A 15,243-nucleotide genomic window follows, 5' to 3' on the forward strand; every position below is an offset into this window, starting at 1 on the left:
CAACCAGAGTGAAACCGGAGTTCAGCTAAATGTTTTAATAAAACATCCTTCATAGTAATTCAGTTTATTATTCATCATATTTACAATTATAATTTTAATAAATTATTTGTTTGGATCGTACAGTTTTTCATTGTAAAAAATTATTTCATTTGATCCAACAATTTGGTGCAGTGACTGTTTTTTATATGTTCAAGATATATGCTTGTCTACAAATGTTAGTACATTGTGAAAAATATATTTAAAAAATGTTATCTGTTGTTATTTGCCATGCCCGACCACCTATACTTTAATATAATGTGCTAACATGTCTTGCCCCCTGCGGGTGCCCATAGCTACCAACAGTTTATTATTATAATTGCATATTTTTTATTGTATGCCTAAACATAAATTATGCATTCTATTTTCTACATTTTGAATTAATACAATAATCTTAAAGCTACAAACAACAGATACCGTAAACATTTGTTTTTTAATTCTTAATTTTATTTTATTTGATTTTAATTATTAAACAAGCCATATTTATAACATGTTAAAATGTGCTGTTTGATCTCGGCACCCATGATAAAGAATCTATGACCTTATCAACTGAACTGATGAATGAGTTCATAGATTATGATGTGCAGGTTTCCTTTTCGAATTACAAACCAATAAAAACAAATGAAACTATATATATTCAATAAAATATTTTCAAAACCAAATTAGTGATATATGTCATGTGCATAAGTGATGCAACAATGCATAACATTTAACAAACTTTACAATGTTTTCACAATATCCTATATAACAATGCTTTTCTGATGCATAATTAATATATTAATGTTTTCCAAATATTCAATGTATTACTACTTTCCTGATGCATAATAAAATAAGCTTTTTTGATAAATAATATAACAGGCCGATATGAATCAGGTGTGGAGCTGGGGGGGGGGGGTCTGTACCCTCCCACTCAAGCATGAAAATGTACATATTTTGGTCCTTCTTTATATAAATAAAGATAAAAATCAGGCTTGTGCCACCCCCACCCTCCACTAGAGACTGTCCCTTTCCACTGGAGGTTGTGCTCCCCCACTCCAGATATAGTTCCTACAGGCCTGTGTAATAATACAGTATAATTTAATTATGTCCTAATGCATAATGCATGTACATAATTTTCTTAATGTATAAAGTATAATTATACTTATCTAATTCATAATACAGCCAAGTCTATGTATTTGTTTGCATCAGTTTATATTGGTTCTTGTTTTTCTGTCTGTTTGTACTATACCTGTACAGTTGTATTACATATGTGTCCAGTTGGATCTAACTTTTCATTCTGCTTTAAAGATATTCATTAATAAGTAGATCCAATATGAGCCAATGTCATTGCATGTGATGAGCAGTCATTGTGAATGCATTAAGCTGCTTAAATCATTGGTGTTGTGATTGGTCAAATAAATGTATCTGAACAAGACAGAAAAGATAGTCATATCAGAATTCATTTAGCTTGCATGAATATATATCCAGGTAGTTTATAAATACTATATTAAAGACACAATTGTAAGTGCCTAGAAAAATACATACAACTTAGAGAGTCCAAAATAATATGTCATTGACTTGTATTAAAGGAAAAAATTGGTAGGTTCTCTGTCTACGTAAGATATATAATATAAATTATTCCAGGTATGTAAGAAATTGGTCACAATATTTTTATTCCATTTTTTTGTTTGTTCATTTGCTGTTCCTTTCCTCTTTTTTTTTATATAATTTATTTTTTATATTTATAATTATTATTATTTATTATTATTATTTAAACAAGGGGTGTGTAAACAGGATATTTTACTCATAACATACAGTACTTTCTTCAGTATGTTACACCAGCTGCGTTAATCTGAATGACCAGCTGAATTGTGAATTAATTTGAAAGGTTATTTTGTATTCATATATAATATACTAATATTGCATGATCATTTGTTATTGTTTGTTATGGTTTATTAATTTCTGCTTTCTTTTGTATGTTGTATAATTTTACTGACTTAATGTAATTTGCACTCAGGTATAACATACAGTCAGAACTTTAAAGGTACCTGGGTTCTACTATAATGTTTGTTGTTATGTAATTATGTTACAGTATACTTTAAAGTTCTTCAGATTCCAGTGTCAGAATATTTGGAGCACTTATATTTATAAGATTTGTGAGGTATCAATCCCTTTTTGTCAGTGAATAACACAGAATGTCTAACCATTGTATATTACATGTAATTAAAACCTTAAATGTATTTATGTTTTTTCATCAATTCTTGTAATATGATTTGAACTGTAAACTGTTCCTTTCTAATCGAGCATACAGTGTAAATTTAATGGTACTGAGGTTCTACTGTGTTTATAATAGACTACTTTGTAATATGTTATGGTTTGTCTGTAGATTAGACTAATTTCTTCCTTTAAAGCTGATTTGATTCCACTAAATCACACTATTTTGTTGAGTGTTTGTAATATAGTTTATACTGTCAAGTATCCTGGTTCCACAATGTGAGATTGTGCTGAGTGTCTGTGATATCATTTATACTTTTAAGGTATCCTGGTTCCACAATGTGAGATTGTGCCGAGTGTCTGTGATATCATTTATACTTCTAAGGTATCCTGGTTCCACAATGTGAGATTGTGCCGAGTGTCTGTGATATCATTTATACTTCTAAGGTATCCTGGTTCCACAATGTGAGATTGTGCTGAGTGTCTATGATATCATTTATACTGTCAAGTATCCTGGTTCCACAATGTGAGATTGTGCTGAGTGTCTGTGATATCATTTATACTTCTAAGGTATCCTGGTTCTACAATGTCAGAGCGTGCCAGGCGTCTTCAGAAAGCCTTGTCATTGGCTGAGGACATGGATGAGGAAAGGTATGCCAGGAACAAGTTGCTGCGAAAGGAGAAACGGAAAGAAATGGAACGAGAACGGAGAAAAGCTGTGCGGGCTGCATACCGCAGGCAAAGGGAAAATAAGCTTGGAGCATCAAAGGTTTGCAGTGTATATAAAAATATATATTTCTAGAATATTACTTCCCCTTTGGATTTTAATAACTAGAAACTCAGGATAGTTTGTTGAAATGAAACAAAATATAAACATTGTCTCTTAATAATATTGTCAAGACAGTTGAAATATGTACCAAGAACAGCATGCATATATAAGCATGAAAATAAAATATAAAAGTGTACCATCATTTCATATCTAGAAAAAGAACAAAAAAGGACTCACATATTCAAGTTTGTTTTGTTTAATGACACTACTAGAGCAAATAGATTAATTAATGTCAAACATTTGATAATTTAAACATGTAATCTTCAGAGAAAACCTGCTTCATTTTTCCATCACTGACATAGCCAGGATTTTATACTGAAGATGGGGATGGTGGTGTCAACACTATCTATGAATCGTGCTATGGGGAAACAGGCAAATATAAAAGGCGGTGTTTTTCATTAGTTGCATGGGATCTTTTATATGCACTTTCCCATGAACAGGACAAAACACACCATGGCCTTTGATGTACCAGTTATGCTGGTTGGGACTCGGATATAATGATACTACTTCATGGTTTTTAAAAATGTTTTTTGGTATAAAGTAATATTTTATTAGGAAATCTAAATTGCTGCCATCAAGTAAAGGAGGTTAAATGTGTTGTGATGGAAATTCACCTCATGAATGTTAATGCTTTAATTACTTTGCTTTTATTAGGATGGAAGATCTAAATCTGATGTTGATGAAGGGGATCGTATGGAGATTGAAGATACAGAAAAGGACTTTCCAACATTTCTTGATATGCATTCAAACAAACAGTGAGTTGACTAGATCTTTAATTTTTCATATTATTGTAATGATTGTTGAAACTTTTAATGAAGTCTCTATCATTTTCCCAGAATTGCATTCTTGTAACCTTTAATAAGGAAAACTTTGTAGTTTAAAAGAATTGCAGATAGTTATAGGTATATAATTTAAAAAAACCCACACACCCCTGACCCACCCCCAAAAAACCCATAACAACAAAAGGAACCTGAAATAAGGGGACAAGAAAGTCAGTAGTTAATACACCTTCGAACTTGTGCCACATATAAGTAGGTTTTGTTTAATCCCAAAATATAATAAGTTATCTCACAGAACTCTGATATTTTCACACCATAACTTACTTTTATTATTTTTATCATTTGGTACTCATAGTTATATAAACTGCTAAATTCCTTAAATTGACCATTTTAAATAATTAATTTTTGTATATTTTTCTATAAATTGAATGTGATATTTCAGAGTGATGGCCATGTTTCGAAAGTACCTCCATGAAGAGGACAACAAAGAAATGATTCATCTACAGAGTTTATATAATGATCTCTCAGCTCACTTTGATCTTGAAAGCAAACAAAGGAAGGATGTTCATGCCACCCATATCTTCAAGTAAGTTAAAATGTCTATTTTATATCAGTGTGTGATTTTGGTTTTAAAAATTTAAGTGTCATAAGTTCTCCCTGTTTGCAAATCTTTAGAGCCCATCATCAACCCAGTGAGCCCTGCTGTGCACCTCCAATAGAACAAAACATACACTACATGTTTTGCATGAAACCATGGAAAAGATCGTATTCAAGACTGTGGTTTGCTAGGATTTTGAGATATATGTTGACTGTGTCATTTCAACAAGAATCAATGTAATTTGTATAAAAAATTTTACGAGCCATGTGGGCTCATAAGATAACCAAGCTAGAGAATCCTATATGATTTTTGCAAGCCTCGGGCTCTCAGACTCTCCTCAAAATCGCACACTGTAGATAGCATTGTAGTAAAATGACCTCAAAGGCAGCAGTATTTTATAAGGGACTGCCATTGTTTTATTTATAAAACTTGTTTCCTCTGAAACTACCTTAAAATCAAAATTTAATAAAAATATTAAAAATATTCTATTGTTCTACTTGGACAGAATTCCTCTTAAGTTGATTCACTTTTCATCACTTGTGGAAAATAGTACAGTTATGGACCAAGAGCCACTTTTATCGTTTTATGTACTGATATGAAACCAAAATGTTTTTGTCTATATCAGACAAATTCTGTTTATTCAGATGACATTTTCATTAAGTAAATTATGTGCAAGTGGAATGTGTTTTTAAACAGTACCTATACCCTGTGAAGGTTTAATTCAATAGCAGGTTATTTCATATTCATAGTTTTTTCCAGGACCTACCTAGACCAGCAGCATAGTAAGAAGTTTATCCAGATGCCTGATAAAATCAAGGCCAAACTTGATGGGGAGCAGGATCGTCCTAAAACTGCGACCATCAAAGATATGCAAAAACATGTTTTGTCACAGATTGAAGAGTGCTTCAAAGAGTTCCTAATAGTAAGAGCTAAAACAAAACATTTTATAATTACAATTAATATTTTAAAATTTTAATCTTTTATTTGTACAAAACTTAGTTTCAATACATAAAGGTGTAACCGTTTTATTTTTAAAAACACCTTTTAAAAACATCCATGTGAATATATGACCATTCATTTCCAACCAGCTTAGCATCTAAGAAATAACCATTTGAAGAGTTTTGGCCAATTCATGCACCTGGACACCTCCAGACCCTACCACCATCACTGTCCCAAATCTCAATCCTTTCCACAATCGGTTCAAATGATTTAGTTATATTCTGTTGCACCTGGGTTGACTGAAAAAGTCAGATTTTGAATCTATTCTTGAAGTATTCAACAAATTGACTCTAGATACTAAAATTGATGAGTTCAAATATCTTTTTATTAACCCAATGCCTGAAATCTCAATAGATTATTCATTCAAAAGGATGTACTTAATATGTGTAATAAATGATATGTAAACGTAATTGTTTATTAAGAAAATATAACTGATATAATCATTTTACAGTACCAGTCTGAGGAGTTTGGGGTGGCCCCTAAAGATTTGTCCACAATGTCCCAAGCGGAAATAGCCATGAGGATGGGCAATGAAAACTGTGGTACCTGGAAAAGGAAGAAGGGGAAAGGAAAAGTAATGTGTTTGCTTTTTGTTTTGAAATGTTTAAATAATATATTGTCACATAAACAGAATTCTACACTCATTTTTATTGACCATTGTTAAGAGAAATCCTTTATGAATAATGAGTATCTGTCTCTTGTTATGTTGTAGAAATGCTAATTTAAATTACAAGTGTTGTAGTGTTTGCATGGTGCGCTTAGTAGAGCACATTAGTGTCTTGCATCTGTTGGAGATGTTGTTTTCTTAATAGTATTTTGCATTTTGACCTTTTTATAAATACAATTTGCAGAATTGGATTGTTGGTTTGATAGTTGTTAAAACTGTACCTAAAACATTTATCAAGTTACCTCTTACAACAACAGCTATATTAGTTGGCCATCTAGTAAAATAAGTTTGTAAATATATATGACTGATGTATGTTTACAAACTTGTTTTACAAAAACTGTAGAATTTATTGTTTATGTTATAAGAGAGAGACAGTTATTGGTAACAATGTGTCTACTGTTAGCATTTTATCATTGCTTGTTCTGTTTTATACAATTTCCTAGATTGAAGAAGATGAGAATAATTTATCAACAGCTGTCGAAATGCATCTAGACTCTGTCACACTGCGAGTCTTTGAACACGATATAGACAGTCAGGTCCCCACAAAAACTAAGAGAGAAACTAAAGTCAGTTTTAGTCGAAAAAAATATTCCCGCCCACCAACTCGAGATAGATGGGGTCGGTCATCGAGATTTGAGCGGGTAACCGTGTTGATTTGACCTGTGTGGGTTGATTCCCTACCTCTAACAAAACATCACAATTGTTTATCAGTGAACACAGCAGTGTAAAATTAACTGTTTGTATTTTGTTTTAAACATGTGTAAAGTTGTGACTACAAGTACATTGAAACCTCAATAATCTGCATAGGATCAAAATTTTAAAACAATGTCTGGTTTATTAATTTCTCTGTAGCCAAATTGTAAATCAATGAAATTGTTAACAATTTACTTATTCACATACATCTGACCATAGTATTAATTACTAAATGTGGTTAAACCCAGTACAACCATTGTTTTCAGTATATCAGTTTTTAATTGGCTAAAATTTTATCACCATGAAATGTCATGTGCATTGCATTAAGGTTGATAAAGAGGGTATGTATGAAAATGTATGGATCATAGATTACTTGAGTCTGGATTAATGAGGTTTCAATTTCACAAAGATTCACTGTAGCCACAATATTTATGTTTTGCACTAATTTGTTACGTTTTCCAACTGGACTTCATATTACACATAAAATTTTTGAATAGAGGTTATCAGCTATATCCTGTGAAGGTAAGAATGAGGAATTCCCAATTTATCCTGAACAGGATAAAGCCGATAATTTATGTCATTAACCTGATATTATGTCTATCCTGCAACTCAAGAAGAAGAATGGGAAAAACATGTTGATATGCTCAAACTAAACAACATGCAAAATTCATTACATAACTCTTGTAATATGCTATATTTATCATGTCAAAAAATAAGTCTTTAAACTCATGATTCCTAAATAAAGATATTAATTTATTTTGATTGAAATGAATAGAGCAATTTTAAAAATCTTGTGATATGACTAGTAGAAGTTTATTTCTTGGCTTTAAACAGTCACTATTATTGGCTAATTACAAACAGACAGGTGATATGACTAGTAGAAGTTTATTTCTTGGCTTTAAACAGTCACTATTATTGGCTAATTACAAACAGACAGGTGATATGACTAGTAGAAGTTTATTTCTTGGCTTTAAACAGTCACTATTATTGGCTAATTACAAACAGACAGGTGATATGATTAGTAGAAGTTTATTTCTTGGCTTTAAACAGTCACTATTATTGGCTAATTACAAACAGTGGTTGCAGGATAAAACTGTTTATTTGGCCCTTTTATTGAATTCAAGCACTTGGGGAACATTTTTATTGAATTCAAGCACTTGGGGAACATTTTTATTGAATTCAAGCACTTGGGGAATATTTTTTATTGAATTCAAGCACTTGGGGAACATTTTTATTTGTTTGTCTTCATCTTACAGGGTCACAATACCATTATATAGAAACATTCCTCCATTGTTGAATAACTTCCACACCCAAAATAAGAATAAAAGTAAATAAAATGTAATAAAAGTGTGACGTTGTTAAAATATACTGGGAATATGCTTATTGTTTTTAACAGTTACTCTATTTTCTTTTGTTGCAAAGCATTTCAGATGGTCTGTAGCTTACATGGCAGAAATATTTATTTATAAATGTGATAGATTTGCCACAAGAAGCTCCTAATTTATGTCACAGCAGCTGCCATTTGAATGACAAGTTCCACAGAGAAATATACATGTAGATCTAATTAAAGTTTGCATTGTGTTGATTGGTTTGGATCTTGTTTGTGATTTTGAACTGAGTAATAATTATTGTGGATTTAAGTGTATGATTTGCATTAAATTTAAGCTGCCATCAATGTGTGTGTGTGTGTGTTTGTTATTCTGATCTGGTTTGAAATTTGTTTGATACACCAATACCCAAAGACTGTTAGTGTAAGTAATAGCATTAACATAATATTATATGCCATCACCAGTGAAAGATCATTAGCATAATTATTTTACACTCAATCACCAATTAAAGGTTTCCATCAGTTAAATATTTTTGTGGTAGCAGTTTGTTTTTGCAAAACAGCTGAGCTTTTAATTTTAGTTTTTCTTAAATGTACTTTAAGCAGAAGAAAAATAATGGCATAATGTTTTAAATTATAAGCTAATGAATCTTTTTTACAGTTATATGATATAATATATATGAACTAATATAGATGTTGAAAATATCATTTACTTGACATGAAAAATATAAAGACACAAACAAGATTTTGAAGAGATAAATTAAAAAAGTATGCATATATATAATGATGGATTGCATTTGTAGTGGGTATGTACCATATGAGGTTATATCTACTGACCAGCAACATCATAAAGTCTTAATTTTCACAATAGTACATGATGTATAAACAGACTGCATATTAATACTTTATCCTGCTGGGGTATATAAATATAACAGTATTTGGATATTAAGTGGTTTTCCTTTATAATAAGATAAATGCACTGACATAACACTTACACTGAGTAACAAATGCTATACAGAATTGTTTGTTTTAAGATAAAATGGTATATGTTCTGTTTGCACTTGATAATTAATACATGGTAATATTTAAATGTTGATTCTAATTCAATATGCATTTTTTTTTAATGCAAATTAATGTGTAAAGTTTTTAAAATTTGAATATACTTTTCAACATATATAATCTCAGTAATTAGTAATGAAACAATTTGTGTAAAATATTGCTTGTAACTTATATTTGTTATTTATTTTTAGTTTAGTTTATTTACAATGGTTTCTACTGATAATTTATTTCATAAAAATAATTTAAACTATATTAACAACATGAATATTAATTTCTGAAACACTAATAATAGATTATGATGCTGGATGCTAAATGTTAATTTTATTCAAATACTGACAACTAAATTGTGATCGCAGGAAGAGTCAAGGGGGAGTTCAATGGACAATCGTTCCTCGTCCCTGAGTATAGACTCGTCTTCAGCTAGAGGGAGGGGTCGCCATAGACAGGTATACTCTGAGAGCATGGTGCTGCCATGGCTTCGTGTGGCCATGCTGTGTATGACATTGTTAATGTGCACCATACCCATTACTGCCTCTGACGGCGGCCTGCACGTGGATTTTAATTCTCTCCTCACATTAAAATTGAAACGGCACCGGCTTCGCTCATATATTTCCATGTTCACATGGGATTTTCATCACTGCTGTAATAGCCCACTCATATATACATAATAATTAATATATTAATTTTAAGTCAGCTTTAAAAATATATTGTTTGTTTGCTATAACCTGACCATTTTGTAAAATCATCTGGGTTGCCATATTTACTAGTCATCAATTTTTAAACTGATACAGGTGTTTTTTTTGTGTTTTTTAAGTTCATGTTACAGCAAACAAATTTGTTTTTAGGGATGACCAAATTTTATATATTCTAACAATGCATGTATCTACTTATTACTTTTAAGTTGTAATATGTTGAACTTTTCTGACTAAACATCTTTCACTTAATAATTTACTTTCTAATTGGTTGTGTGTGAGGTATTGGTTTATTTTAAGATATATTTTAATTGAACTAAATTTATAATCACTTTTAATTGGAATTTTCAAAAATAAATCCAAGAAATAACAAAATGAAGTGAAAACTAAAACTAACCATGTTAAACAAAGTAATTACTACATTTTTATGTTTGTGAAACAAAACCAGAAATAAACATCAACATTTTTGTAATAATATTTAAAATATATCCATTCTTTTTCATAAACTATACAGTATTATACCCCTATACATTGTATAGGTATATAACATAACATTTTTACCATTTACCTACCATAATATGTACATACATGCACCTACCTTCCTATATAACTACCTACTTACTTACCTACCTGCCTACTTATTTAACTACCTATATGTACCTACCTACCCACCTATTTACAGGACTTATATATTGTTAAAGATACTTGTAAAATGCCATTTTTTTCAAGATAGATATAAAATACTATTTTGTATTGAATAATTACTTGATTTAAGATGTGATTTCTTGTTAAATAATGTGGTATCTGTCTTCGGTTTAATATCTTTGTTCTTTATTTTAACTTCTGTGTTTTAATTGATTTAAATTATCCATTTATTGTAACTGATTGTCATCAAAGGTATAGAAATTGATCTGTTGTATCCATAGTGGTCTAAGTGGTCCTACCGCCTTCACAAGATGGTTGTGTGCCAGACAGTTTTTGTACAAGAGCATCTTAACATGGATATATAGTAAAAACTATGTATTTGTGATTAAATTACAAATAATCAAATGTATTGAATATGCAGTTGTATATTATCAAATTTATTTTAATACATTACATACTTGGAATATTCTAATAAATGAAACTTTGTTTTTTATTTTCTAAGATATTTATTTCCCCTTTAACCAATTAAATATTTTCTAAGATATTTATTTTCTCTTCAACCAGTTAAATGATTTCAAAATTGTAAATATTTCCTCTGCTACCTTTGGTGACAAATAAGGAACTTGCTACTGACCTAGGCCCTGTTCCACGAAGCAATTAATTAGTCCTAAGATCACCTTAAGTGCATATGGTAGTTATGCATTTAAGGTGATCTTAGGGCTAAGATCGCTTTGTGGAATGGGGCCCTGGACTATGTTTGTGATGTTGCATTAACTGCATTAAAATGAAAATAATATGAAAGAAGGATTGTGTTATCGGAATACCAGACTAGTTGTTTGAGTGGACTGTAACAAAAACGTTTAATATTTTCTGTATCTTATATAGAATCATTTCTGAGTTGCTTCAGTTTATAATGGACATTAATTCATGAACAAAGTGTTATGGTACGAGACTGTATAGTGTGTCTAATGCTATATAACAAAATTGTATTACTAGTATATATATATATACATGTATATATTTTTTTGACAAACTAGTTTTTGCTCAACATTTATAACCTGTCTTAATTTAGTTGGTTGATGGAAAGTAATCATTTTCAATCTGTTACTGATTGTCATACATTTCTTAATATAATTAGGACTAACTTAGTGTTCTCTATTTAATAAGACTGTATATAGATATAGTGATGCAATCCCATGACTCAGCTGTCATGTTTGACGTCATTATAGTGAAACATACAAATCCACTAAATGTAAAACAATTTATTAAAACACACCCAACCCTTCTTGGTGAGCCACAGATGTACTGGTCTGTGGGTATATATCCATGATGTTATATGCAATATATTTTTCTAGCAAGGGTAGCCTGAATATTTAAGCAATGGGGCTATGGGTCCAGGCAGTTAGGTAGTATGCACCAAATCAGTATTTGGACCTTTTGTTCACAGGTATTATTTAGGAATCCCAGAAACCCAGAAATATGGAATACCGTCAGTCATTATCAGTCTGTCAGTGTAATGATATAAACATTCTCTTGTCAGTACCATCACATATTCCTTTGTCAGTGCTGTTGCACATTTCATCATTTCACAAAGGGTTAAAAATATAAATGTTTCTATCTAATTAATATTTATAAATTTTGTCTTTAGGGATCGGGTCGTGTTCAGCCAACCCGAGAAGACAAGATAGAGTTTTTGCACTCGCTGGGTGAGTCGGCAGCTGGTCACCTCACTATTCCCATGTTGTATTTTTACAAGTACCTCGTCAAACACGGACAGCAAGACAACATGCCTCAGATTGACAAGGATTTGTTCTTTTACATTGAAGTACAGAAATTTAAGGTGATCTTTTCATGTTATTTTAACTAACCTTTAAATTTTTCCTTTTTATATAGTATATATTCTGTTGCTTTGAATTCTGTTGGTGCTCGAGAAAGTATTTGACCCATCGGGTAGTTTGACATAAACATTCGGTCAATTAACAACATGTAAATGTAACTCGGGACTTTGGTTTTGGTTCAAGAGTTGTGGTGTATTTGACCCTTCCGAGTTTGACCCAACGAGATTCTACTGTATATATTTTAACCTTTTAATTTTTAAGTAACCAATCTTGTTATTACCAACATCAAATTATCTAAGAAAAATTCATTATTTTATTTCTTTAAAACAAAGTTTTTCAAATTAATTTATTTATTATCATTAAAGAATGAAATTATGGTTTATTCCAGGCATTTAACCATGCATATTCAAATGAAGATTTACTCAAGTCCAAAGTTCAGTCAATGGTGGACTGTTTTCTGGAGTCTGTAACACCACCCTCTTTACAGGCAAGTGGCATCTTTGAATATTAATGATTAATAGAGATTTATACCACAAAAAGAAAACAAAATCTATCAATAGTTTAGTTCTCTATCATACTGAATTAAGCTTTTTGGTTTTAGGTCCATTGGTGATCACTATCTTTAAAAACAGAAACTATATACAGTTTTTATTTAAGAAATACATAAACATCAACATTAAATAAAACAATGACTTAAATCTGTAGATAAAACTACATACTTATGTTAAATATATAGGGCTGAATTTACAAAGGCTGCTTTAGTTTTACAGATATGCAACTACATATATTTACAATGCTTAAACAGGCATTGTAAATTCGGCCCATGTTTAAAATAGAAGTATAGTGTATATAATTATGCACCATTAATGAGTATCAATGTTGCCATCATATATAAAGTTATTCAGTAGAAAAGGAAGCCCTACCAGTCAGTTATATCGCTTGATAGACCCAGTACAGGGTTGCACAAGGGTGGACATTGATCAGAAACCAAAACACAAAACTGTAATTCATGCATTGCATTATGTTTCTTGGTTTCTTGATACTATCTGTGACAGTGTTAGAAACAGTCTCTTTGGTTTGAACTTTCATCAAATTGAGGTGGTTTAATCCTAAAACATTTGTCAATTTTGTTTTACTGTAAGTATTTTATAGTAGATAGTTGTATGATGATTTAGTATGTTGTTGATGATGATTCTGTGAACTGTTCAGATTAACACCCCAGTCAACTGTCATAGTTGCTGTACTGTAAGCATTTTATAGTAGATAATTGTATGATGATTTAGTATGTTGTTATGATGATTCTGTGAACTGTTCACATTGACATCCCAGTCAACTGTCATAGTTGCTGTATTGTAAGCATTTTATAGTAGATAATTGTATGATGATTTAGTATGTTGTTATGATGATTCTGTGAACTGTTCACATTGACATCCCAGTCAACTGTCATAGTTGCTGTATTGTAAGCATTTTATAGTAGATAATTGTATGATGATTTAGTATGTTGTTATGATGATTCTGTGAACTGTTCACATTGACATCCAGTCAACTGTCATACATGTAGTTGCTGTACTGTAAGCATTTTATAATGGATAATTGTATAATGATTTAGTATGTTGTTATGATGATTCTGTGAACTGTTCAGATTAACACCCCAGTCAACTGTCATAGTTGCTGTACTGTAAGCATTTTATAGTAGATAATTGTATGATGATTTAGTATGTTGTTATGATGATTCTGTGAACTGTTCACATTGACATCCCAGTCAACTGTCATAGTTGCTGTATTGTAAGCATTTTATAGTAGATAATTGTATGATGATTTAGTATGTTGTTATGATGATTCTGTGAACTGTTCACATTGACATCCAGTCAACTGTCATACATGTAGTTGCTGTACTGTAAGCATTTTATAATGGATAATTGTATAATGATTTAGTATGTTGTTATGATGATTCTGTGAACTGTTCACATTGGCATCCCAGTCAACTGTCATAGTTGCTATAGTGTAAGCATTTTATAGTAGATAATTGTATGATTTAGTTTGTTATTGATGATGATTCTGTGAACTGTTCAGATTGACATCCCGGCTGACTGTCAGAGTCGCACATTAAAGGGGGCTAACCGCTACATACAGGGCAAGGAGATGGCAAGCAGCATCTTTGACGAGGCTCAGTTTGCAGTGTTTAAAGAGTTGCTGCCATACTGGGCAGGCTTCAGGAAGAATACCGCCATTCCTTCAGACAAACGAATACCTGGTGAGATGGACATGAAGAAGTATCTAATAATAATCATCATCATAATCATAGTCATAGTCATAGTAATAATCATAGTCATAGTAATAATCATAATAATAACAATAGTAGTAGTAAAAAATAATGTATATTTTTTTAAATAAAAAAGATACATTCAGTTTGTTATACGCCCATGTATGATGGGTTGTATTATGGTATGGCATTATCCGTCTGTCCGTCTGTTAACTTTCTTTTGTCCAGACCATATCTTGCAAACAGATGCACACAGGACCATCAAACTTTACATGTAGGAACAACTTGGGATGGCAGTGTGTCGCGTACTATTACTAAGTCATTGTGACCTACTTTTCAGGGTCTACTGCACATAACAGTAAATCCTTGTCTGGACCATATCATGCATACAGGACCATCAAACCTCACATGTAGGAACAACTTGGGATGATGGTGTGTTGCATTCTATTATTAGGTCTATGTGACCTACTTTTCACGGTCCACTGCACATAATAGTAAATCCTTGTCCTGACCATATCTTGCATACAGATGCATACAGGACCACAAACCTCACATATAAAAACAACTTGGGATGGTGGTGTGTCGCATACTATTACTAGGCCACTGTGACCTACTTTTCACGGTC

The 15,243-nt window shown here is 31.4% G+C and overlaps 1 protein-coding gene across 1 annotated transcript in view; it reads left to right on the forward strand.

Moving 5' to 3' along the window:
• LOC121370039 (regulator of G-protein signaling 22-like) overlaps positions 1–15,243 on the forward strand; it is a gene marked incomplete at its 5' end in the record, with an annotated part of 41,225 nt that overhangs the window by 15,013 nt on the left and 10,969 nt on the right. The window contains 9 exons of the mRNA XM_041495137.1: positions 2,800–2,998; positions 3,713–3,813; positions 4,280–4,423; positions 5,195–5,357; positions 5,886–6,093; positions 6,576–6,742; positions 12,166–12,357; positions 12,744–12,842; positions 14,429–14,609. Coding sequence (XP_041351071.1) covers positions 2,800–2,998; positions 3,713–3,813; positions 4,280–4,423; positions 5,195–5,357; positions 5,886–6,093; positions 6,576–6,742; positions 12,166–12,357; positions 12,744–12,842; positions 14,429–14,609 — 1,454 coding nt within the window. The remainder of the gene's footprint in view (positions 1–2,799; positions 2,999–3,712; positions 3,814–4,279; positions 4,424–5,194; positions 5,358–5,885; positions 6,094–6,575; positions 6,743–12,165; positions 12,358–12,743; positions 12,843–14,428; positions 14,610–15,243) is intronic.

Source organism: Gigantopelta aegis, chromosome 4 (assembly GCF_016097555.1).
Source record: "Gigantopelta aegis isolate Gae_Host chromosome 4, Gae_host_genome, whole genome shotgun sequence".
NCBI classification, from domain to species: Eukaryota; Metazoa; Mollusca; class Gastropoda; order Neomphalida; family Peltospiridae; genus Gigantopelta; species Gigantopelta aegis.